Here is a 24,028-nt window from a genome sequence, read left to right as displayed (position 1 = left end):
AGGAAATTTACTTTTAGAGGGACAAAAAGCATCCAATCCACATTAAATAAAGGAACCAAAAAGAGGAAACTGGGTAGGAGGGTGCTACCCGATAGTCCAAATTGGGGCAATTTAAATTAACCCCGGGTCGGACCCAGATTTTAATTAGGCACCTCAAATTACCGAGGTGCACACGTGTCGGATTCCTGCCACAAGAAAACGGAATAAAAAATTGGCAAATGAATCGCGCGTTCCCTCGGTGGTCATTACCGAGAAAAGCAGATGCTTAGCGGTTAATAATAAATTTTGATTGATTGATTGGGAGATTAATTAATTAGCCAAGTTAAGCCCAGTTGTCTTAGATGGAAACAAAGCTTAAATCTGCGTCCCCAAAAAAATCCAGAATTTCTTTCCTTTTTTTTTTTTTTCAAATTTATTATTTTCCCGGTTTGGACTTTGCCCAGATCGCGCGGTGGCTCGGCGCCGAGCCCCGGATCCCAAATCGGGACTTCTAGTTAGGCCCCTTTCTTCGGACGGGGAAAGCCGAGAGAGGCTCCGAATTTAGGAAAATGAAAAAGAGAAAAAAACCCTAAAAAGAGAAAAGTCCACGTCGCTTTATTTATTTATTGATTTTTAAAATATTTTTTTAAGAGGATTCGGTTGTGAATTATCGGGCGATGGCGAGAAGGAGGCCGGGAGGGGTTGGGGGCGGGGGTGGGGAAGGAACCGGGGGCAAAAAAAAAAAAGAAAAAGAAAAAGTAAAAAAAAAAAAATGGCAAAACGAGAAAACCCGAGGTGGGGCCCAGCGAGGGAGGGAGAGCCAGCCAGGCACGAGCGGCTGTCGCGTGCCGCATCGGCGGGTGCACGCGTGGCGGCCCCCACGAGCGCTGAGCTGGTGCTGTGGCCTTGGCCTCGGCCGGGAAAGAAAGGAAAAACCGGGGGAATGCTGAGGTGGACGGGGGTAAAATTTCGCCTCCGGTGGGCCCCGGCCACCTATCCCTCCGCCCTCTATCTGCGAAGTTTTTTCCTGTTTTCCATTTTCTCTTCTTTTCTACTACGGAAAAGGAGGGGGAGATGAGAGAGAGGAAGAGAGCTTGTCTTCTATAAATTGACTGCTCTCGCCATTCCCAATCCTCCCCCTCCACATCCCCAACCCGAAGCGAGAGCAGCCGCCGCCAGCCGCCGCCGCTGCCGCCGCCGCCTTCCCTCCTTCCTCTTCCGTCGTCCCTCCCTGCTCCGCCTCCCTCCCAAAACCCTTCGATCTTCTCTCCATTCTCTCTTCCTCTCGCTTTCTCTCTCCAAATCATTGATCAGATCTTTTTCTGCAGCTCTCTCTCTCTCTCTCTCCCTCTCTGTCTCCCTCCCTGCGCGTCTCTGCATTTTGCGGGAGGGGGGAGATTATAAATTTAGCCCTGCTGGTGCAGAGAGAATCGGTGGTTCACCCACATTTTTTATTTCTGCCCCGGAGAGAATCTCTGGTCTCGAAGAATCCGCTCCGCCAACGAGAGCCCATAATTCGTGAATTCTTATAGTGGGTAGCGTGTGTTTTTCCTTTTTACTTTTTTTCCCCCATAATTTCGTTCTTTACTAGCATTGTTGGGTCGAGACAGCTCTCGCTTGTGAACCTCGAAATCGTGAATCCCGGGAAGGGCTCTTCTTCCTTTTCTTCCTGCGAGCGTCCGAGCGTCCAAACCCGCCTGCTCTTTCGCTTCGCTTGCTGGCCATTTTTCGGGCGCGTGAACGGAGGGTCGAGGTGGGATTGAGCGAAAGAAGCGAACTTGGGACTGGCTTGAATCGGCCCCCGTTTGGTATACGTATCGATAGATCTGCTGAGGATTTGGTTGTTTTTTTTTTTTGTTTCTCTCGTTTTCTTCGCTCGAGTGGGAAGTGGGTTTGTCGCGGGTTTGTTATCAGATCCTTTCCCCGATCTCGCTTGGATTCGATTCTGGCGGTAACAGCTTGAACCCCCTTTTATCCCTGCGAAAGAAAGTCCTTGCCTTCGCCTCTCGTCCGTAGCGGGCAGCCAATCGAACCCAAGTCGCCTTCGTCGTTTCGATAATGTCGTCCGCTTCGTCGAGCTCGCTCCTTCAGCCGAAAACGGGACCTCATGCTCTGCCGACGTCGCTCGCCAGGCCGTCCATTACGCCCCAGCTGAGCGTGTCCCGTTACAGGGACAGGGCGAAGGTGGCGAGCCGATGCTCTGTTTCCAAGCAGTCAACGGGCGTTCTGCAGAAGAATTTCTTCGGGCCCCGGCTCCGGGAGACCGGATCCGAGAGGCTCCGCGCCTTGGCGTCCGATGGGTCGTCGAAGCTCCGCCTCCTCGTTCGGTCTGCATTGTCGGCGGTCCCGGAGAAGCCTCTTGGTCTCTACGACCCGAGGTTCGATAAGGACTCTTGCGGAGTCGGTTTTGTTGCCGAGCTGTCTGGTGAAAGCAGCCGCAAGACGGTGAGTGATTTTGGTCATCCATTTCCACACGCTTTATTCATGCGCAATTCGTCTTCGTTTGCTCCCCATGTCTGATTGGACGCTCACTTCTTTGATTGGCGTTCATGTTGATTTCGTAAGTGCATTTTCCACGGGCTTGCTTCCCAGTTTACTTGAAGGAATCATATGCTCGCGTTTGATCCGATTGATTTCCTGTGTGTAGATGTCAATTCGGGTTACGTACGGTGTTTATTGATGGTTGCGTGATTGGTTTTATGTTTTCGTCCGTAGGTGACGGATGCTGTGGAGATGCTGATTCGTATGTCGCACCGCGGTGCTTGCGGTTGCGAAACGAACACTGGGGATGGAGCTGGAATTCTCGTTGCGCTTCCGCATGAATTCTACCAGGAGGTATGTCCTGTCCCTCTGTATTTACTCCTTTCGCTGTGTATTATATGAAAACGGAAACAAAATAAGAAAATCTTTCACTGGCGATCATTGGAGCAATTCCATGTTACTGGAAAAATAAAATAAAAAAACAGAAAAATCCTTTCTTTTTAAATTAATGCTGTTTTTTTTTTTTTTGGTTTCGTCGACCAACAATTTTCGTTCGAGGTAACAAACATTTTTTGCGGTTCAGTGTCTTTCTGGTTCTTTGCTCGGATGTTGATCATTGCTTGATTCGATTGCCTGCTCTCAGGTTGTCAGGGAGAATGGATTTAAATTACCGCCTCCTGGCGAGTACGCTGTTGGCATGTTGTTTTTGCCGACGTCTGACACTCGACGGGAACAGAGCAAAAAAGTATTCCAAAAGGTAGTCTTGCCACCGATTCTCTCTCTATCTGTGCCCCTCCGGTGGTCACTGGAGCTAATCCACCCGCCGGAATTGGATCATGTCTTAAGCCTAGTTGCATTGTTTACATCTTTCACTTTGTCTTCAAGTCTGATGTGGTTGTTTGGTGGTTTATCCCGTGAAGGTTGCGGAGTCTCTTGGGCACGTGGTCATTGGTTGGAGATCTGTTCCAACTGATAATTCAGGGCTGGGCAAGTCGGCTTTGGAGACGGAACCTGTAATTGAACAAGTATTCCTTACGCCTAGTTCCAGGTCAAAAGTTGATTTGGAGCGACAGGTACTTGCTTTTTATCTCAATTTATTATTTCAATGCCTAGGACCTCGTTGTCCATCCTAAGGATTTTTGTTTTGCGAAAATTAACTTTAACTTTCGTTTTTCTATCGACTAACGCACTTGTTCCATTTTTCACTAGATGTACATACTCAGGAGGGTCTCGATGGTAGCTATTCGTGCGGCCTTGAACCTCCAACATGGCAGTGCTAGGGACTTCTACATATGTTCTCTGTCCTCAAGGTTTGTTCGTAAATGAGATCAAATCGTATCACATTGCTTCGGTACTTTTTCCCCACTCGATATCTCATCCATTTGTTTATCCAAATTTGCAGAACTGTTGTCTACAAGGGTCAGCTGAAACCTGTTCAGTTGAAAGATTATTACTATGCAGACCTTGGCGATGAAAGGTTCACGAGCTACATGGCCCTGGTAAATATATTGACCTTTTACTTTCTTCTCCCTCCACTAACTCCGTACTTCAACAAACAGCATGGAACGAGTGACTGACGGGATGCAAGGTTGAGGAATGACTTCTGAAGCCTTGGGGTTTGAATGATCCCTTAAGTTCTTCGACTCCCTTAAGTACACTGGGTGAGTTGGTAAGACACCTCGTTGTCAAGTAAATCATGTTTACTGAAACCTGGTGCAGAGCAGTAGTTTCAGTCTCTTAAGGATGAGATTACCTATTTAGTGGAGGGATGTGTTCAGTCAGACTGCCATAGGCTCCCAGTATTCTCATACTTTCATCCGTGTCACAGTTCCATGTTCGTGGACTTTGTTCCAGATTTCCCCTGCTAAATAATGCACAATTGCAGTGTAAAATGACTGTATTGGCTGTTTTACTGGTGCAGATACACTCCCGCTTCTCAACAAACACATTCCCAAGCTGGGATCGCGCACAACCAATGCGAATCTTAGGTCATAATGGGGAGATTAATACACTCAGAGGCAACGTGAACTGGTAATTTCAGATGACGAGCTTGTTGATTGCGATTATTGGCTATTATTTTCTCTTCTTCCTACAAGGAATATCATTGAATAACAGCCAAAAGGCATAAAATCTTTGGATGTGACAGTACTCGATGTGTCTCACCTTTCTTGAAAAAATTGCTGCTTTCCACTCTTTCAATATCTAAAATCTCCAGGTCTAGTTTAAGAAGAATCCAATGTTAAATTCTGGTATCAATGTACAAGTTTTGCTTCACTAGGTTTATGGAAATTTTACCTTGTTAGTTATATGAATAATAGGGTCGTATCTTTCTTCACAGACCTTTTTTGTTATCTCTCTTGCCTTATCTTTTTGTATTGACACTGTATGACACTCTTTTCTTCTTCTTCTTAGGATGAAAGCACGTGAGGGTCTCTTAAAATGCAAGGAGCTTGGTCTATCAAAGAATGAGTTGAAGAAGCTTCTACCAATTGTAGATGCCAGTTCATCTGATTCAGGTGGAGATCTATTCTGTTTTATCATAGGTGCTAGTTGCTAGTGGAACCACCTGCTTGCGTGGTTCATTGGGAGTCAGTATCTTTACGGACATAAACTTGGAAGGTCTCATGGTCTAACTTGGGAAAACTTCCCTCTTTTAGGAGCTTTTGATGGTGTTCTTGAGCTTCTAGTTCGAGCTGGCAGAAGTCTCCCTGAAGCTGTGATGATGATGATCCCTGAAGCATGGCAAAATGACAAGAACATGGATCCTCAAAGAAAGGCTTTGTATGAATACTTCTCAGCTCTTATGGAGCCATGGGATGGGCCAGCTCTGATTTCATGTAATAATTTGTTGAATTACAGTACCATTTGAAGCAAATTCTCGTGCTATCTACTTATCAGCAGAATCACTTGCAGTTACTGATGGCCGCTACCTTGGAGCAACATTGGATCGCAATGGCCTGCGTCCTGGTCGTTTCTACGTCACTCATAGTGGAAGAGTAATAATGGCAAGTGAAGTTGGTGTGGTCGACATTCCTCCCGAAGATGTGTCTAGGAAAGGAAGGCTGAACCCTGGGATGATGCTTTTGGTGGATTTTGAGAAGCATATTGTTGTAGATGATGAAGCCTTGAAGCAACAATATTCTATGGCGAGGCCTTATGGAGAATGGCTTAGAAGGCAAAAGATTGAACTCAAGGACATAGTTGACTCTGTTCCTGAATCTAAAAGGAAAGCTCCAGCCGTTGCTGGGGTGGTGGCAGTAAGTGTCTGAGTTTGACAAATTTCCTTTGTTTATTTTTGTGTGGGATGCTCATCTTGTTTGATGTCTATCAGGCATCTGCAGATGATGACAGCATGGAAAATATGGGAATTCATGGTTTACTGGCCCCTTTGAAAGCCTTTGGGTACACAATCTCTCTATATACTTAATACTGAACATCCTCTTTGGTCTTCTTCTTGTTCTGAATCTTTCACTTTTGCAGTTACACTGTTGAAGCTTTAGAAATGTTGCTGCTTCCTATGGCAAAAGACGGTACGGAGGCCCTTGGATCAATGGGAAATGATACGCCTTTGGCTGTCATGTCTGATAGAGAAAAGCTCACATTTGAGTACTTCAAGCAAATGTTTGCTCAAGTGACAAACCCTCCTATTGATCCAATCAGGGAGAAGATAGTTACTTCGATGGAATGCATGATTGGGCCAGAAGGTGATCTTACAGAGACCACTGAGCAACAGTGCCATCGCCTCTCGCTAAAAGGTCCTCTTCTGTCCATTGAAGAAATGGAAGCTGTTAAAAAGATGAATTACATCAGTTGGCAAAGCAAAATCATAGACATAACTTACTCCAAGAGACGTGGGAGAAAGGGACTGGAGGAAACCTTGGATAGGATCTGTGCAGAAGCAAGTAAAGCTATCAAGGAGGGCTATACAACTCTTGTACTGTCTGATAGAGGTATTTTATTGTTAAACTGGATCTAATTTCTCTTGAAACAACTTGTTTATAGGATGGAGTTTTAACTACTTTTTCTTCCAATGCAGCCTTCTCCCCTGAGCGTATTGCTGTAAGCTCTCTCTTGGCTGTGGGTGCTGTCCATCATCACCTTGTAAGAAAGCTTGAGCGCACTCAGGTGGGGCTAATTATTGAATCTGCCGAGCCACGTGAGGTGCACCATTTCTGTACACTTGTTGGGTTCGGTGCTGATGCCATATGCCCGTATCTGGCAATAGAGGCAATCTGGAGATTGCAAGTTGATGGAAAAATTCCATCCAAAGCAAACGGTGAATTTTTTTCAAAGCATGAGCTGGTCAAGAAGTATTTTAAAGCAAGCAACTATGGAATGATGAAGGTTCTTGCAAAAATGGGGATTTCAACTTTGGCCTCCTATAAGGGTGCTCAGATATTTGAAGCTTTGGGTCTTTCATCGGAAGTTATTGAGAAGTGCTTTGCTGGAACTCCAAGCAGGGTGGAGGGTGCAACATTTGAGATGCTTGCCCAAGATGCACTTGATTTGCATGAGTCGGCATTTCCTAATCGTGTCTTCCCCCCTGGTAGTGCAGAAGCCGTTGCGCTACCTAACCCTGGGTCTTATCACTGGAGGAAGGGTGGTGAGATTCACCTGAACGACCCTCTTGCTATGGCGAAGCTGCAAGAAGCTGCCAGAACTAATAGTGTGGCTGCATATAAGGAGTACTCGAGGCGCATCCAGGAATTGAACAAAAGCTGCAATTTGCGTGGTCTCTTGACATTCAAGGAAGTGGCAGTCAAAGTCCCTCTAGATGAAGTTGAACCGGCTAGTGAGATTGTTAAGCGGTTCTGCACTGGTGCTATGAGCTATGGATCAATTTCACTTGAGGCACATACGGCACTGGCCATGGCAATGAACAGAATTGGGGGCAAGTCAAACACAGGTATAAATTAATTTATTTTCCCATTAATACAATTTGAACTGGCTTACTTTGTCTCTTAGATGTGTGAACCGCAACATGTCTGAACTAATTAAGAGAAAAAAATTCGTGCTACCATATTGTGGGTGAAGCTTTTGTTTGCATTTCGTTGCATGTACTCAGATTTAGGAATATTTTTACATCATCGGTAACTCTCACTTCTCCGGTTTCTTATGTGTGAAGAGTTTTGCTCCTCATAATTGGATTCATAAAGTTCCATCGTGTTTTCTGTTGAAGGCGAGGGAGGAGAGCAACCATCTCGAATGGAGCCTCTTCCAGATGGCTCTGTGAATCCAAAGAGGAGTGCCATCAAGCAGATTGCTAGTGGGAGATTTGGGGTTTCAAGTTACTACCTTACTAATGCTGATGAGTTGCAAATAAAAATGGCTCAGGTATATGTTGGTTCTATCACAAAGTATGCGGAATCCTCATCTATGGTTGCCTTTGATTTTCATACAGTTGGCCCTGTGTTCCTGTTGGAACAGAGCTTCCCTTTGTTTATTCTTTTATGTTCATGGCAGATGATGCTGTGTCAGCAAAGCACCATGCGGTGTCTTTGCTTTAATTGATATCCACATGTGGCATTTGGTGAGGTTAACATGTGCTAGAAATAATTCATTTGAAATGGATTTATTTGATTTTGACTTCACTTGTGTTTTAATGCAGGGGGCCAAGCCTGGTGAGGGAGGTGAGCTCCCTGGCCACAAGGTGATAGGAGATATTGCAGTGACCAGGAATTCTACTGCTGGTGTTGGACTGATAAGTCCTCCTCCACATCATGATATCTATTCAATTGAAGACCTTGCCCAATTAATTCATGATCTTAAGGTAAAACTCCTATACCCTTTCGTCTCTGTTGTCCAGTGCCTAGTTCCTTGCTCGTGCAAGCTAATCGTCCCTTATCTTTGCTTGCTATCCTAGAATTCCAATCCTGCAGCTCGAATCAGTGTGAAGTTAGTGTCTGAGGCTGGAGTTGGAGTGATAGCAAGTGGTGTAGTGAAAGGGCATGCCGACCACGTTTTGATCTCAGGGCATGATGGAGGAACGGGGGCCGCAAGATGGACAGGTATAAAAAATGCAGGGCTACCATGGGAACTTGGTTTGGCTGAGACACATCAAACCCTGGTTGCGAATGACCTTCGTGGCCGGACGGTTCTTCAGACTGATGGCCAACTAAAAACTGGAAGAGATGTTGCCATGGCCGCACTCCTCGGAGCTGAGGAGTTTGGGTTTAGCACTGCTCCCCTCATTACACTTGGCTGCATCATGATGAGAAAGTGCCACAAGAACACCTGCCCCGTTGGCATTGCTACTCAAGATCCTGTTCTCCGTGAGAAATTTGCTGGAGAACCTGAACATGTCATTAACTTCTTCTTCATGTTGGCTGAGGAAGTTAGGGAAATCATGTCTCAGCTGGGATTTCGGACGATGAAGGAGATGGTTGGTCGTTCTGATATGCTTGAGGTTGACAGAGAAGTAACCAAGACCAATGAAAAGCTGGAGAATATTGACCTCTCCTTGCTTCTTAGACCTGCAGCTGAGATAAGGCCTGATGCTGCTCAGTATTGTGTCCAGAAGCAGGACCATGGCTTGGATATGGCTTTGGACCAGAAACTCATTTCCCAGTCCAAAGCTGCTTTGGAAAAAAGTCTCCCTATCTATATTGAAATGCCTATTTGCAATGTGAATCGTGCTGTTGGAACAATGCTCAGCCATGAGGTGACTAAACGCTATCACTTGGCTGGACTACCTACAGATACCATCCATATTAAACTCTCTGGAAGTGCTGGCCAGAGTCTTGGAGCTTTTCTCTGCCCTGGCATCACATTGGAGCTCGAAGGTGACAGTAATGATTATGTTGGCAAAGGATTATCAGGTGGAAAAATTGTAGTTTATCCTCCAAAGGGAAGTGAATTTGATCCAAAAGAGAATATTGTGATTGGAAATGTGGCTCTTTATGGGGCTACAAGTGGGGAGGCATACTTCAATGGAATGGCTGCGGAAAGATTCTGTGTGCGCAATTCTGGGGCAAGAGCTGTAGTAGAAGGGGTTGGTGATCATGGATGCGAGTACATGACTGGTGGGACAGTCGTTGTGCTGGGAAAAACTGGCAGGAACTTTGCTGCTGGTATGAGTGGCGGCATTGCATATGTTCTAGATGTGGATGGTAAATTCCAGTCATGTTGCAATCTTGAGTTGGTAGATCTTGATAAAGTCGAGGAAGAGGAGGATATTATGACCCTCAGAATGATGATTCAGCAACATCAGCGTCATACAAACAGCCAATTGGCAAAAGAGGTGTTAGTAGACTTCGAGAGTCTTCTGCCTAAGTTTATCAAGGTATTCCCCAGGGATTACAAGCGAATTCTTGCAGACATGAAAGCAGGAGAAGCTACCAAAAATGCTCAGAAAAATATGGAGGAAGAACAGGAGCAAGATGAGGGAGAGCTGATGGAGAAAAATGCTTTTGAAGAGCTTAAGAAGATGGCAGCTGCATCAACCAATGCCAAAGCCAGTGCGGTATGTATCTGATAAATGAGATTTGTTTTTCAACTTCTAGTGCTCTAATTGAACATTACAATTTGAGTTACGATTTTAACGCTTGATGTAAATCCTTACACTGAAAGAAAAATAACAGATTGCCTGACCATGTTATCAATGCTTGTCTTTATTGACATTCCTGTGTGACACTAAGCCCCTGTTATACCTAAATTTTTTCAACATCGGACTAGAATACTTCAACTTATGTGATAGTTATTCGACATCGTTTAAAATTCGGAAGATCTGATATTTGGATGAAGTTTTTTCCACTCCTGAGTTTGTGCTCTGCTTTATTGATTTTGCATGCGTGGGTCTATGTGCTGGCGCAAATGTGTCATAGACAGCTGATATCTCGATATGCATGACGTGAATATCTTGTTCTGGGATTCATAACTTTTGGATAAATTTTTAAAATTGAAATTCTGCCACTTTGTTCCTTTAGGGTAGTTTCTGCAATGTTTTGTGGCTTTCGTTTTGCGGCAAGGTTAATCTTTTCTTTTTGTGATTCATATGGGGGAAGACTGATATTGAGGATTCAGCTGGTAACCATTCTTTGATGAGATGTCTGACTTTAAGTTTTGGTTTTTATAGACGGTAGAATCTGTTGAGGCTCCCAAGAGGCCTACGCAAGTTCATGATGCCATTAAGCATGGAGGATTTATTGCTTATGAGCGCGAAGGTGTTAAATATAGGGACCCTAATGTTCGGATGAACGATTGGAAGGAAGTCATGGAGGAGTCCAAACCAGGTCCCCTGTTAAAAACTCAGTCTGCCCGGTGCATGGACTGTGGCACTCCATTCTGCCATCAGGTAAGAGTTGTAATGATTTTATTTTATAATCGTGTCTGCGTATGTATGTATGTATTCTAGATGAATTTTATCTTATATCTGTTCCTTTGGCTTTACTATGCAGGAAAACTCTGGATGCCCTCTTGGAAACAAAATACCTGAGTTCAACGAGCTGGTATACCAAAATAGGTGGCAGGAAGCACTAGATCGACTGTTGGAGACAAATAATTTTCCTGAGTTTACGGGCCGCGTGTGTCCTGCACCATGTGAAGGTTCTTGTGTTCTTGGTATCATTGAGAATCCTGTTTCCATCAAGAATATTGAATGCTCGATCATAGACAAGGCCTTTGAGGAGGGGTGGATGGTGCCCCGGCCACCCCAGAAGAGAACAGGGTATGCTGTCTCTTCATTCAACAACATTAACCAGTCAATTATATCTGTGCTTTGCTTACTGTGCTCTTGGAGAATATGATTGGTAGGCGTTGCTTGAAAAGCTATGTCAAGGCTGTCCATTATATTCCCTAGAGATGTTTCTTTTCTCCGGGGTTCCTGTTCAAGTTACATCCTTCCATTCCTTAATTCACAATGCTTGAGAATTAGCCTGGTTTTCCATTGAGTCTTTTGGCTTAAACCAGTCAGATTTCAAGGTTGGTTGTGACAAAAGATGTTGCCTATTCTAAAGTTAATATCATCAATTTCTTTATGTGCTCAGGAAAAAAGTTGCGATAGTGGGAAGTGGACCGGCTGGATTGGCTGCGGCTGACCAGCTGAACAGGATGGGCCATTTTGTGACAGTGTATGAGCGTGCCGATCGAATTGGGGGCCTAATGATGTATGGTGTGCCAAACATGAAGACTGACAAAGTGGATGTAGTTCAACGGCGAGTTAACTTGATGGCTCAAGAAGGGGTCAATTTTGTGGTGAATGCCAGCGTTGGGAAGGATTCATCATACTCTCTTGATAGGCTCCAAAAGGAAAATGATGCTATTGTTTTAGCTGTTGGTGCCACAAAACCAAGGTAAGTTCATTGTGACTTAACCTTGGGGACATGTTGTAGGAGTTTTTGCACCATGTTCTGGTTGATGAGAAAAGCGATATTTATGCTTGTGGATTGAATTTTCCTTCTTGCAGGGACCTTCCTGTACCTGGACGCGAATTGTCAGGTGTTCATTTTGCCATGGAGTTCCTTCATGCAAACACAAAGAGCTTGCTTGACAGCAATCTCAAGGATGGTAACTACATATCTGCAAAGGGAAAGAAGGTAGTGGTCATTGGTGGAGGTGACACTGGCACGGATTGCATAGGAACATCTATCAGGCATGGCTGCAGTAGAATTGTAAACTTGGAGCTGCTTTCTAAGCCACCGGAGAAGAGGGCTCCAGGCAACCCTTGGCCACAGGTACAAATATTACTTAAGTTACCTTTTCTCTTGACAACCACAGGAGTACTCTTGCTTATTCCGTTATCGTTTATTTTATAGCATGCGCAGTGTAATATTTGCTCACCGTTCTTTTCCTCTGTTCAATGCTGTTTACAGTGGCCTCGCGTCTACCGTGTTGATTATGGCCACCAGGAAGCTGCAGCTAAGTTTGGGAAAGACCCAAGGTCTTATGAAGTGCTAACTAAGCGGTTTATTGGTGATGAAAATGGGGTCGTTAAAGGGCTTGAAGTAGTGCGTGTTGGGTGGGAGAAGGATGCAAGTGGGAAGTTTCAGTTAAAAGAAATCGAGGGATCTGAGGAAATCATTGAGGCTGATCTGGTTTTACTGGCCATGGGATTCCTTGGTCCAGAATCGGTGAGTATTTGAACTGTTCTCTCATATTTGTCAAATAGTTTGAGCCGTGCAAAGAAAGGATTTGGCATGGGAAAGTGAAATTTGCATGTAAATTAGTTGTTTTTCTTTCGGTCGTAACAGTGTGACTTGGTTATTCAGCGTATGTGCTAAAGTAAATTTGATTGGCATGTTGGCCTTTAGAGGCTTACTATTGCCCTAGGAAACCTTATATAATATGGAAAAGTCGAACTGGTTAAAAATGAAGAGTGTGAAGATACCAAAACGAAGAATGTGAATATACCTTTTAACCCATACTTAAAGTTTATGTGCATAGGGCTAGTGCCGGGTGGATGTAAATTTGTTCTCTTTTTCTGGACAGTTTATTGACAGCATTTGTGCCTGTTGTTTTTGCTGGTTTGCCCTTTCCAGACAATTGCAGACAAGTTAGGTCTAGAGAGAGATGGCAGGTCAAACTTCAAGGCTGACTATGGCCGGTTTGCGACCAATGTGGAGGGAGTTTTTGCTGCCGGGGATTGCCGACGCGGTCAGTCTCTGGTGGTGTGGGCCATCTCCGAGGGAAGGCAAGCTGCGGCGCAGGTCGATAGATTCCTCCTGCCAAAGGAGGAGGATCTCACCGTCGACCCTGAGAACCAAGAGGACTTGACCTCTCAGCAGCAGGACATCAACAAGCGGCAAGAAGGCAGCGGCAAATTCACTGTGGTGACATAGAGATTCGCGGATTCTAGTGTTTTGCGCGGCGGGGGCAAACGGTAAAAACCGAGCCCGTCGTGAATATGTGAGAGGAGCCTCCTCTTCAGTTCGTGCTGTGGATCGGAGACGCTATCGTAAGGCCCGAGGGAGGGAACGAGGAAGGTGGTGGGGAAGATTGGCAGGCTGAACGTGCCCATGTGATGCTGGCTGAGGCTTCATATGGTTCGAAGTTATTCTACTTCTGGGGTGCGGGGCTTAATCTTAGAGTCTTTGTTTGGGTTTAGGTCTGAAAGTTTGTTGATTGTTACAAACGAATAATGTACAGTTTTCTTTGTCGACGGACAAGGTTTATAATAGGGGCAAGATGCTTCGTATTTCATCGAACAGCCGATGCATTTTGCTATTCTTTTTTTTTGGGTATCATAACCGGTAGCTTCTTCATTCGAGACGGTTGCCAACCTTGTGTAACAAGGGATGATGGAACGTGATGTGAGTGAGAGTACCATATCTGTTAATAAGAAAAGCTGCAGCACAGCGTTGGGCAACTGCAATGGAAACCATCTATTGTCACTTCTATCCTCGCATGAATTTTGTTAATGAGCACAAATCTGGGAATGACAAGTAAAACTCGAATAATTCAATTCAATCTTCGACAATGGACTTGTCCTGGTAACTGGGTATTAAGAATAGTGGAGAGTTTTATAAGACAATTTGATTCAATTCGATCCGGTAACTTGGATATTAAGAATAGTGGAGAGTTTTATAAGATAATTTGATTGAATTCGACCATTCGTCTCGGTGACTTTGGTTCAATTTTTGATAACTCGCTGATCAATTTGAGAGTTCTATAAGTCAAAGGGTTTTGGTGGACATATATCTTAGGAGTGATCTCACTAATCAAATGAACCATTTGGGTACTGCGTGGCACCAAAATCGAATTGCGATTCCAGCACGTCCACGTCGCTGACACGTGGGCTGCCGAACGACGCTGCCCCGAGAGGGAAACGGCGAGTCGTCGCGCGTCCCCTCCTCCTTTCTTCAAGCTCCGTGCGTCGTTTTTGGGTATAATTTCTCTCTCTGCTCGAACTTCATCTTCCTCACCCGAGAGAGAAAGTCCGTCCTTGCTTTGGATCGCGATGGCCATCGTCAATCTGGGCCGCCGACTCTCCGCCTCCCTCGCGGATCTCTCCGCCCCGAAGCTGGCCCTCGCGCGCGCCGTACCCGAGCCGCCGGCCCGCTCCGTCGCCGGCTCCGCGGCGGCCCGGCTGTTCGGCTCGTCGACGGAGCAACCGCCCCGAGGAGGAGGAAACAACCCTAGCGGGAGGGGGCAGCCGCGGGAGGACGCGGCGAAGGGGATCCGGCAGCAACAGGAAGAGGAAGAACCGCGCGGAGAAGGAGAAGAAGAAGAAGAAGAAGAAGACGACGACGGGTACATGAACAGGAAGACGGGCGAGATCGGTGGGCCCAGGGGCCCCGAACCGACCCGCTACGGCGATTGGGAGCGAAACGGTCGCTGCTCCGATTTCTGAGATTCCCCCCTTTTTGTTTCCGGTAGGGTTATCTGTCTCGTTGTTCTTGTTTTCCCCCCGGTTTTAATGATCGATGGATTTGTGCTGCGATTTCGTCGAAAGATTCCTTTCTAGATTTCTCGCCACCGCTTCCGATCGAACAGCGCACGATTTGAATCGGTCGCCGGACGCGGAATGCGGAAGGCAAGCAAAACGCTCCATTAAAGAAAACGAGTCGAATCGCCGCACAGCGGCCCACCAGCCCAGAAAAGGGTCGGCGTCGCTGCTCGTTCTTACTGCTTTTCTTGAACAGAAAGCTCAAAGTCTCCTACTAATCTCTCTCTCTCTCTCTCGCTTTGTCTGTCCCCATTTCACGACAAGATCTCGTTTTGATTTCCCATGGCTCTGGGTGATACCTTCTCATCGGTCTGACCAACGATAAAAAAAATGATCTTTTTCCACGCGTTTGCAGCTACCCACTCGAATTGTCAAAATGGGTCGTCATCCGTAAAGCGCCGGCGGCAGCGCTTGTGAACATCTCCGGGTCTTCGGGGCTCTCTTCGATTCAGCTAAAGATCGCGCCTTTTATATTAGTCAACCGATCGGCAAATTTGAACGCATTCCTCCGTTCGTAATTTGACCGGCCACCCTTCTTTTGTAAGCGTCGGAGCGTTCGGGTAGTTTAACGTTAGACTAGAACAGAGCATGTCGAAGCAGGCGCATGGTTCGGAAGTGGACCATTTCTATCTCCATCCTTTGTCGTCATGAACGGAGAGTGGGACGCAAGATTATCCTTCCTTAGGGGCAAACGGACCGCCCAGATAAAAAATTGCCTGGATCGGACCGGGACATGACTGACTATATATACTCTTCTGGAAATTGAGGAAATTGAACCGGACTGGATTGATTATATATATTTTTATTTTTTTAAAAAAATTAGTGGATTTAATTTATTGTTTTTGAGGAATTATGAGCCTACAATTAGATAATAAGATATCTTGATGGAAGTATAAGATTTATTTCGACTTATGAATTTGCTCTTGGACATGCTTTGAATAATAAAATATCTGGATAAAAACATGAAAAAAAATAGTGATAAGTTTCATTGGACTGGACAGGATTGATTCCATATCCTAGGATCAAGTTCTCGGTTTTATCTTGAAATCGGATTAGATCAGATTGGGAATTTTGGGAATTGATTAACCTTAGTCTTTCCTTTCTTTATTACTTTTCACGTATTTGCAGGTTGAGTTAAATAGCAAATTGATATGTGTCAAGATGCATAATCCCCGGACCGACCAAAAAAAAAAAGAAAAGAAAAGATGCATAATCCCCCGGCTCGTGGAGCTCGTCTCCTGCGTCGGTATCATACAGTGAACGGGTGTTTCATGTCGCCTCGCTACAAAGCGAAAAACAAACGTGGAAAAGGAATCTACAATCTGCCCTTCCCTAGTGAAATGACAATGAGGGCTCTGCTGAAGGAAGCTAGACAAATGCCGACCAAGAGGCGCTCGCAAACTAATGGGTTCCACCATGCCAATCCCTTTCCTGACGAAGAGATGGCATCCGGAGAAATATGCGCAACAAAGAGAGAGTCAGACCGAAAATGAACGAAGCGGATTGAAAGTCAGCCCTTAGTTGTGTTATATCAATACGATTTGACAGCCTAAAAATGACGACTTGGACGAGCACCAACGATCGCGGTTTAACAATTCAAACCGGAAGAACTTCATTCAATTCCGATCCGATCCTGCGTCATCTGCACAAGATGAAGTACGCCTTCCCTTTGTTTTCTCGTTGATGTTAGAATATTATAAGCAATCTAGCCAATAATGGACGATTTCATTATGATAAATGCCCCCAAATCACGTCAACTCTGAAGAAAAGAACGATAAGCAATGGCGAACTCTTCAACCTGCTATTAATAATACCCTAATTCCATCGTCGCACTTATTTGAAGCATTCTCAGTCATATTTTCGGTCTAGCACTACAGTTCAGGTATTTAAAGCAAATCTAATCACATTTATTCAGAAAGAAAAAGAAAACCCAAATGTCAATCGTCAATATCGTTGGGTGACAAATAGCTTGTGATTGGAAATGCATGTTAACATGGCCAGGTTAGCTCGACTAATCTTCATTGATGCGCACAAATGGCACCGTCCACAATGTACCAGAATAAAAGTTTCGAGAGCGTATGTGAGCATTTAAATGGGGGACTCATCATTGGAAATCACTTGAGAAACTGATGTTCGTGGTATTTGGCGTTGTTTAAGCTCCACGAGTATGTTGCCTAATTGTTATTCAGGAGGGTATCTATGCAATGGTTCATCGAGTAAAGATCAGAGATGGGAGCCCCGTGTTTTGAGAAAGATGCCCCTATTGATTCAACGAGTTGATTAAGCCCATGAGCAAGGACTTCTTCGTTCAATAATAATAATTTTCACATCGACCACGACCGATTCTTCAATCTAAAACCACTTCACACGATCCACGCCTGACATCATGTGGTGGAGCCTCACATTGACCGAGACCTTTCGGAAATTTTAATAAAGCGCCCTCTCCATGAAGATGTTGTGCAGACTGCAGATATATAAGACCTCTTCATCTTTTCTCATCGGTCAGAAGAAAAAATTAATATAAACTCCGGTGTCTATTAGGCTTGGTTATCTCCTTTTCTGAAGCTTTTCACCACTCCAAATACAATGAAAATCCTCACTCTCTTTGTGACCTTGTTATTCTTCTTCTTGTTATGCACGGAAGCGAGTGCCAAGACCTGCACCCCCGCCTTCTGTCACCGTGACGAGCCCATGATCCATTTCCCCTTCCGGATTGGAACCCTCCAGCCTGAATCTTGTGGGTACCCGGGTTTCGATCTGTCGTGCGACGGGGTGAACCGAACCGTACTAGAGTTGCCCAACTCAGGTCCATTCACCGTCCAAGGCATAGACTATGCCGGGCAAGAGATGTGGGTGAATGACCCCGAGGCTTGCCTCCCCAAGAGGCTTCTCTCCCTCAACCTCTCCGGCTCGCCCTTCGCCGGTGTCTATTCCCAGAACTTCACCTTCTTCAACTGCTCCTCCAGCTACATCAGGTATGGCCTGAACCCGATCGCCTGCCTCAGCGGCTCAAACTACAGAGTCTTTGCGACCTCCTCACCCTACGTCGTGAATACCCTCCCCTCGTCATGCGCCCTTGTGAAGACCGTCCCAGTCCCGGTCGAATTCCCGTTCTTCGAGCAGGTCATCTCGTCAAACCTCAGCAGCGATCTCCCGCTCCAGTGGGGGGTGCCGCAGTGCGGAAGGTGTGTGGTTCGGGGCGGGAGGTGCGGGCTCAAGGGCAACTCCACCACTGAGATTCAGTGCGCCAATGTGCCCCAGCGTGGTAAGAAGGATCTTTCTGTTCAGTCTACACTAACTTCTTTCTTGCGTATGCGCATGTGAGTGTATTCATACATATCATCCTCGTCACAAGAGCATAACTAATACTGCAAATTTTGAACATGTTAGAACTCTCGGAATTAGGGGAAGAAATAGAATCAAATAACCTCGTCCCAACAAACATCTAGCTACGTATGTAGAGCCTAATGGACAAAAGGAAGGATTTAGGTTTGTGCAGTGAAGTGGTCTGTTCAGGTTCCTGGATTTTCAGTCTCTCCGAGGTCTCCCAGCGGTTTAGGCCCAACAAAAAGATAAATCCCTGTCAGCAGGGTATAAAGTACTTATATACTAGATTAATTTCTTTCTTCCCTACGATCAAGTACAGTGGAATTTTTCAGGCCTTACAGGAAAAAAAAAAAAAAACAAAATAAGTCTACACAAAACGTGAATATCCGGGAGTTCAGGAATGTTCAAGCAGATGTTGGGTCCATCTTCTCGTCATTTTCTTGTGAATCCTGCAATTTAAGGCAAGGAGGATTTGACTTGATCAGGACGGTACAAGATTTATGATGGATGAACTGGAGACTTCAAAGCTTCTTGTCCACGTCCGGGAACAGTAAAAAGATCTCGTGTCGGTACGAAAGATTGTTCAACAGTCTGATTGGTCAATCATGCATCTTGCGTGCCTCCAAATAAGATAGCCAACAGTAATTACTAATATAGGTCGAAGAATTCTTCCCAAGAATTACTTCAAAATAAAATGCTAAGATGCTGAAATATAAATTGTGATTTTATTTTTTCGAGACCCACGATCATATTAGCAAGTAAACCCACATAAATAGGCAGAAATAAGTCCGTACATGAAAGTTGATAGCGATATCGAGTTAATTTTATGAAATAAAGTACTAAAGAGTCTATTCGATGGTAATATTTTAACGATAATAGTGGCCTTTTCTATAACCTGGGCACGTAGAATTTCTTTAGAATCACTGAGAAAGAAGCCATTGCGACTATTCAGAGGTCGACATTCAAATTCCGCGATGAGTGTTCATCATCACCGTGGGAATTGACAACGGTGGTGGGGTTTTCAGGATGATCATGATAAGGAAAGCGACACCAAAGGCTGGTGCTGCCCTTGATTAAAGTCAATGCAGTTCATCCAACGCTGGCTTTGAAGCCATCTCTTTCGTGATGCTTTCATGATTACAAACTGGTCAAAGATTTCTCTGCTGCTCTCGCTTCTTTTTTGGGCTCGAGAGGGGTATGAATGGAATGGGAGCAACTCCTTGATGGCGATGGGGATAAGCATTGACTGAAGTCAACGCATAGGGCCAAAAAGGTGGGGCCAATCAGAAGATGCAAAATCCCTCTTGGCTTCTGCTTTCCGAGTGGCATCCTCCTCTCTTTTTCTGCCACCTCATGCCGCAACTTTAGGTTTCAGCTTGGGGTTGACTTTGACATTGGCTCGATTGGGTTTCGTTGAGACCAACTTTTGGGTCATTCGTATAGAAACAGCAGCAGGGCTGACCAATAAACGCACTTGATTTGAAATAGGATTGTTGTGTACATGAGAGAAGACCGGATTCCCACATTTGTCATTTAAATATCCTTTGTGCTTTAGAACGCATAGAGCATGCGCATCCCAAAAAGTTGCATTTGAGCCCGGGATTGGTATATGGCTGACCATCTTATCTGTTTGATCAAGCAAATTATCTTGAGCTTCTGGTATAATAGGTTTACATGCTTTCAGTTTCAGGGATTCCAAGGGGCGCCCGCTACGTGATCATTGTCGGGGTTGGTGTCCCGGTGATTCTGGTCCTCCTGGGCTTGCTTTGCCACCTCTGTGGCAGAGTGAAGTCCTATGCGAGAGGGCGGCGCCCTGTTGTCGGGGAATTTGCCACGGCGGTTGCGCCGCGTTCTGCCGTTGTTTCGGGACTTGACAGGGTGGTCATTGAATCTTACCCAAAAATTGTCCTAGGAGAGAGCAAGCGGCTTCCGAAGCCCGACGACAGCACTTGCCCGATTTGCCTATCAGACTATCAGCCCAAAGAGACCCTCAAGACCATACCGCAATGCAACCATTGCTTCCATGCAGATTGCATTGGCGAGTGGCTTTGCATGAATGCTACTTGCCCAGTTTGCCGGAACTCGCCGCCCCGATCATGATGGCGTGTTTCGTGTTGTGTCCTGTTTCTCTGGCGCTCGAATTTTTGTGTATAAATCTTGAAGCCACTTGACAGTTGAAAAGAGTTTCTCTTATTAGCTGAAAGAGCTCAAGGGTGGTAGAAAAACCGGACAAACTAGTTCTACTCGGCTTGAACTGAAAGGAAATGATGAAGAGTTCGATCAGCATGGTATGAATGTGTTGGTAGTGTTTGACTCAAAAGGACACAAGTAGACCCTTTGAAACCATGAAGTTGTTCGGTTCCAGTACATATCAGTAACCAATTTCATAAGCTGAGTTGCCACTCTTTGGCAAGAATTCCCTCTGTTAATGAAGCCACCGTACCACCCTAATTCACCGATACATTCTCTTTCAAGAAGCTTCGAACTTGCGTCATTCCCGCTTGTGATTGAAATGACCTTGAAAACATTACCCTTTTACTCTCTTAGCGCTTCTGCAGATACGTTGTCTTCAATTAATTATGTATTTTAGAACTTAATCATCCTCATGGGAAGGGCCATTTTTCCTAGCTGTAGTACTCTCATTCCTTTTTAAATTGCTGAATCTAGATATTTTCAACTCCCCAAGCAGACAGAAAGCACCAATTCTTGTCCCAGAAACCAATTGTTGCTATATTTCCTGGAATTCAGGACATGAAATGCACACAAGAACGAACTGCATTCACGCTGGGCAATCAAATCCAATAACTTATTATTTTACAAACTTCCAGTAAGTACATAGATTCTAGGATTACATAACAACTTGCCTAGTAGGAAATATAAGAGGAAAGGAATTCCTCTATACATATTGGATCTAATACTATAGGTAAGTGGTGGGAGCGCATCAATGGTTTCCACTAAGTACATAGATTCTTGTATCACATAACGTACGGCTTCAGTCACGGAGAGATGACATACTGCAAAAGGGCACTCGAACTTATTCCGCAATAACTTCTAAATCTGTGTTCCAGAGCCTTCCGCGCATGATTGCAGCATCCCCTGAACTGGAGGAAACAAAAGGATTTTTTGGCATGACAGGGCACTCATCTCCCTCAAGCATCTGAACCACCGCTTTCACAGGGGGCCGATCGGCAGGGTACCAGTGAATGCACCAGAGCCCCACAATTGCCAGTTTCTTGGCTATGTTGTGGTCGCCATCCTCTTGGATTCGTATTTCAAGCTCTTCACCTTTATTTAGATGGTTATAGACCCACTGCGGGAAGTACATCTGGCTCATGTTCTTCGCGTTCACATCAACGTTTTTTCTCCCCCCCAACCATTTCGAGCAGCAGCATTCCGAAGCTGTACACGTCCGACTTAGACGACACGCTTCCAAAGTTCCTGGAGAAGACTTCTGGGGCAATGTAACCCATGGTACCTCTGGCTGCAGTCATGGACACTGCACTTTGTTCCTTGGAACATAGCTTTGCCAGACCAAAATCCGCAATCTTAGGATTGAAGTTGTTATCTAGCAAGATGTTGTGCGGCTTAATGTCGAAATGGAGGATCTTATGATCACACCCCTGGTGAAGATACTCTATGCCTTTGGCCACCCGAGAGCGATATCGTGGAGCCTCTCCCAACTAAGGAAAGGGTCGAGAGTGTCCTCGCCCTGAAATATGAACTTCTCCAGAGACTCGTTCGCCAGGAACTCGTACACCAAGGCTCTTCGGAAACCGTCAGCGCAGAAACCAACCATCCGGACCACGTTGACGTGGTGAATCCTTCCCATCGTGCTCACTTCGTTGATGAACTCCTCTCCATTCCCGAATGAATTGTCCAGCATCTTCACGGCGACAAAAATCTCGTCCGATAGCTTCCTTTGTAGACCGTTCCGTAAGCCCCTGGCCTAGTTTTTCCTCGAAGTCATTGGTTATCCTCTTGATGTCATTGTAGGAGTAACGGGTGGGCTTGAGGGCCTCGTAGTCTTGCAAGAAGCTCTCGATCTTGAGTTGGAATGCTTTATCTCTTCTTTTTTCATTGATGAAATAGCCGAGTCCGCTTAATCCAACAAGAAAGAGAAAAAAGCCCACCACTCCTCCGGTGATCTCTAGATTTCTTTTTCCTGCAGATTCAAAGAAGTCAGTACTCGAGCTTCTGCCGAAGTTCGTAGAACAACCAGAACAAAGGCCCTCAAAACCAGTTATATCTGCTTTACTTAAGACAGTGACTGACCTTCATTTCAGGTCATCACAGATAATTTCCATAAAAACTGGGCAATTAGGATTTAGAACACCTTCAATTTAAATTACAGAAAGTATCATCTGATAAACAAGACTAAGTTGTGGAAATGCATCCATCCGGCGGAATTGCACATGTAAAAGCAATCTTAGTTTCGCAGAAGCCCTATTTCTTGCTTAGAAACTATGATTCTCCTTCCTCCGCGCTCCGCGCTCCGTGGATCTTATCTTTACGAAAGAGAGACTTGATTCATTTCTACAACCATAAGTCAGAAAGTAATTTTGCTATATCCATCACCAGATTTTAAAAGCTTTGGAATGAACGGCCGAAACAAAAGAGCTCGAGCATTAACAATCGCTTATAGTAAGGAAGTGAAATAACACGAGTCAAGCAGAGTCTCATAGGGCATTAAAAAGTTTGGGAATCGATAAACGCATGCGCCCTCTTCAAGGATTAAAGCAATACCTTCGTGTCTGCGAGGAGGATCGATGCATTTGGTGCCGCTCTCTTTCCGCCGACACCACTTACGATTCGTGCATCGCCCGCAGTCCGGCTTTTCTTTGGCCCAGAACAAACGGACATTATCCATCATGCTATCGATCGTTGTCGGGAGCAAGTCGATGCTCCCGTTCCTCATGCAGGACACCAGCGGCAAGTCTCCGACGTAGGAGTTGGATCGGACGGCGTAGACATCGTACGCGTTCGTGCTCAGGCAACCCAGCCAGTTCATGCCGCTGTCCGTCCTCCTGGGCGGCGGGCACTGGAACAGGGTATAGTTGTAGGGCGGCGAATAACCACTATACGAGTAACCACTACTATCCCGGTTGAGTGAGCTGTTGTCGTAGAAGAAGATAGAGTGGTTGAGGTTCGCCAGCAGCAAGGGGATGCAACTGTCGCGGTCCCGCACGCCGATGGAGGTGTTATTGTAATCGATGTCCGTGACGACAAGCGGCCGCGGGGTGTCCGGGAGCGAGAGCTGGGTGTGCCCACGCTCGTCGCAGGACAACTTGAAGTCCGGACTGTAGCCGCAGTTGTGAGGTTGGTCGCTGTGTTCGAGCAGGAACGGGAACTGGACGTCCGGCCCGTGAGGGCAGCTCCGGGGTCGGCAAGGGTCAGGGTCGGCGGGGTGGGCGGGGTGGGCGGGGTCGGCGGTGCCATGGGCGAAGCAGAGGAAGAGGAGGACGAGGGAGGGAACGGAAGAGCGCATGGTGGATGGATCAACTGGTTTCCTTACGCTCTCTCTCTCTCTCTCTCTCTCTCGCTCTGGGTCTCTCTCGTTTTGTAATTCTCGTCAGGCCTATCCTCGAGAGAGAAAACCAAGAACCGTTGTTGCATCTGCAATGAGTTTACTTTGACTTGGACTTTTCGCGGTCCATCGTTGTCTGTCAGTCGCCCCCGCGTTACTAATGTATTATTGGGGAAGCGAGTGCACGGGAAGTTTACTCGGTCAAGTCAAGCTCGAACTCGCGAAGCAAGTTCCTCCTCCTTTCCTCGTTTGAATACCTTAAACTACCAATTCATCTGATAACTTAAACTTTTAAAATAATTATTAATTATTTTATAAAATTTGACACTGTCTCC

The 24,028-nt window shown here is 45.6% G+C and overlaps 4 protein-coding genes across 5 annotated transcripts; 3 read left to right on the top strand and 1 right to left on the bottom strand.

Annotated features, from left to right (window-relative positions):
- Positions 1 to 1,102: 1,102 nt before the first annotated feature.
- LOC104437859 (glutamate synthase 1 [NADH], chloroplastic) lies at positions 1,103 to 13,762 on the top strand. 2 transcript variants are annotated; one of them, XM_010050911.3, is made up of 22 exons: positions 1,103 to 2,424; positions 2,695 to 2,814; positions 3,104 to 3,217; positions 3,381 to 3,533; positions 3,670 to 3,770; positions 3,863 to 3,959; positions 4,382 to 4,491; positions 4,873 to 4,976; positions 5,118 to 5,297; positions 5,374 to 5,717; positions 5,792 to 5,862; positions 5,941 to 6,410; positions 6,497 to 7,366; positions 7,640 to 7,794; positions 8,069 to 8,230; positions 8,324 to 9,922; positions 10,535 to 10,753; positions 10,857 to 11,125; positions 11,445 to 11,750; positions 11,864 to 12,131; positions 12,270 to 12,527; positions 12,936 to 13,762. In XM_010050911.3, exons 1-22 carry the CDS (start codon positions 2,038 to 2,040, stop codon positions 13,233 to 13,235), a joined length of 6,657 nt encoding a protein of 2,218 aa, XP_010049213.2. In that variant the 5' UTR covers positions 1,103 to 2,037; the 3' UTR covers positions 13,236 to 13,762. The 2 variants fall into 2 exon arrangements, with proteins under 2 accessions (XP_010049213.2, XP_010049220.1); XM_010050918.3 differs by lacking the exons at positions 1,103 to 2,424; positions 2,695 to 2,814; positions 3,104 to 3,217; ... (1 more) ...; positions 3,670 to 3,770; positions 3,863 to 3,959 and adding an exon at positions 4,020 to 4,121 and having other exon boundaries at positions 12,936 to 13,235.
- Positions 13,763 to 14,125: 363 nt separating this feature from the next.
- Positions 14,126 to 14,847, top strand: LOC104437874 (succinate dehydrogenase assembly factor 4, mitochondrial). Its single transcript, XM_010050924.3, has one exon. It carries the CDS (start codon positions 14,354 to 14,356, stop codon positions 14,744 to 14,746), a length of 393 nt encoding a protein of 130 aa, XP_010049226.2. The 5' UTR covers positions 14,126 to 14,353; the 3' UTR covers positions 14,747 to 14,847.
- Positions 14,848 to 17,323: 2,476 nt separating this feature from the next.
- LOC104437884 (putative RING-H2 finger protein ATL21A) lies at positions 17,324 to 20,779 on the top strand. Its single transcript, XM_010050932.3, has 2 exons — positions 17,324 to 18,107; positions 19,854 to 20,779. Exons 1-2 carry the CDS (start codon positions 17,429 to 17,431, stop codon positions 20,267 to 20,269), a joined length of 1,095 nt encoding a protein of 364 aa, XP_010049234.2. The 5' UTR covers positions 17,324 to 17,428; the 3' UTR covers positions 20,270 to 20,779.
- A 147-nt stretch (positions 20,780 to 20,926) lies between these two features.
- LOC104437902 (rust resistance kinase Lr10) lies at positions 20,927 to 23,776 on the bottom strand. The gene is given in 6 exon segments (XM_010050946.3): positions 20,927 to 21,539; positions 21,541 to 21,818; positions 21,821 to 22,084; positions 22,087 to 22,107; positions 22,110 to 22,331; positions 22,913 to 23,776. Coding segments are annotated over 6 exon segments (1,863 nt in total). The 5' UTR covers positions 23,655 to 23,776; the 3' UTR covers positions 20,927 to 21,203.
- Between the last annotated feature and the right edge of the window lie 252 nt (positions 23,777 to 24,028).

The sequence above is a fragment of the Eucalyptus grandis genome, chromosome 1 (assembly GCF_016545825.1).
Source record: "Eucalyptus grandis isolate ANBG69807.140 chromosome 1, ASM1654582v1, whole genome shotgun sequence".
Lineage (NCBI taxonomy): Eukaryota > Viridiplantae > Streptophyta > Magnoliopsida > Myrtales > Myrtaceae > Eucalyptus > Eucalyptus grandis.
The sequence above is the reverse complement of the archived record's forward strand: the minus strand, read 5'-3'. Positions and strand labels throughout refer to the sequence as shown.

What these genes read in the sequence shown, in the direction of transcription:
- LOC104437859 (XM_010050911.3), top strand. Translation starts at nt 2,038, where the DNA reads ATGTCGTCCGCTTCGTCGAGCTCGCTCCTTCAGCCGAAAACGGGACCT. An exon ending in GCAAAAAAGTATTCCAAAAG is followed by an intron (nt 3,218 to 3,380) that starts GTAGTCTTGCCA and finishes TATCCCGTGAAG; the next exon opens with GTTGCGGAGTCTCTTGGGCA. An exon ending in TGGGGGCAAGTCAAACACAG is followed by an intron (nt 7,367 to 7,639) that starts GTATAAATTAAT and finishes TTTCTGTTGAAG; the next exon opens with GCGAGGGAGGAGAGCAACCA.
- LOC104437874 (XM_010050924.3), top strand. Translation starts at nt 14,354, where the DNA reads ATGGCCATCGTCAATCTGGGCCGCCGACTCTCCGCCTCCCTCGCGGAT.
- LOC104437884 (XM_010050932.3), top strand. Translation starts at nt 17,429, where the DNA reads ATGAAAATCCTCACTCTCTTTGTGACCTTGTTATTCTTCTTCTTGTTA. An exon ending in CGCCAATGTGCCCCAGCGTG is followed by an intron (nt 18,108 to 19,853) that starts GTAAGAAGGATC and finishes ACATGCTTTCAG; the next exon opens with TTTCAGGGATTCCAAGGGGC.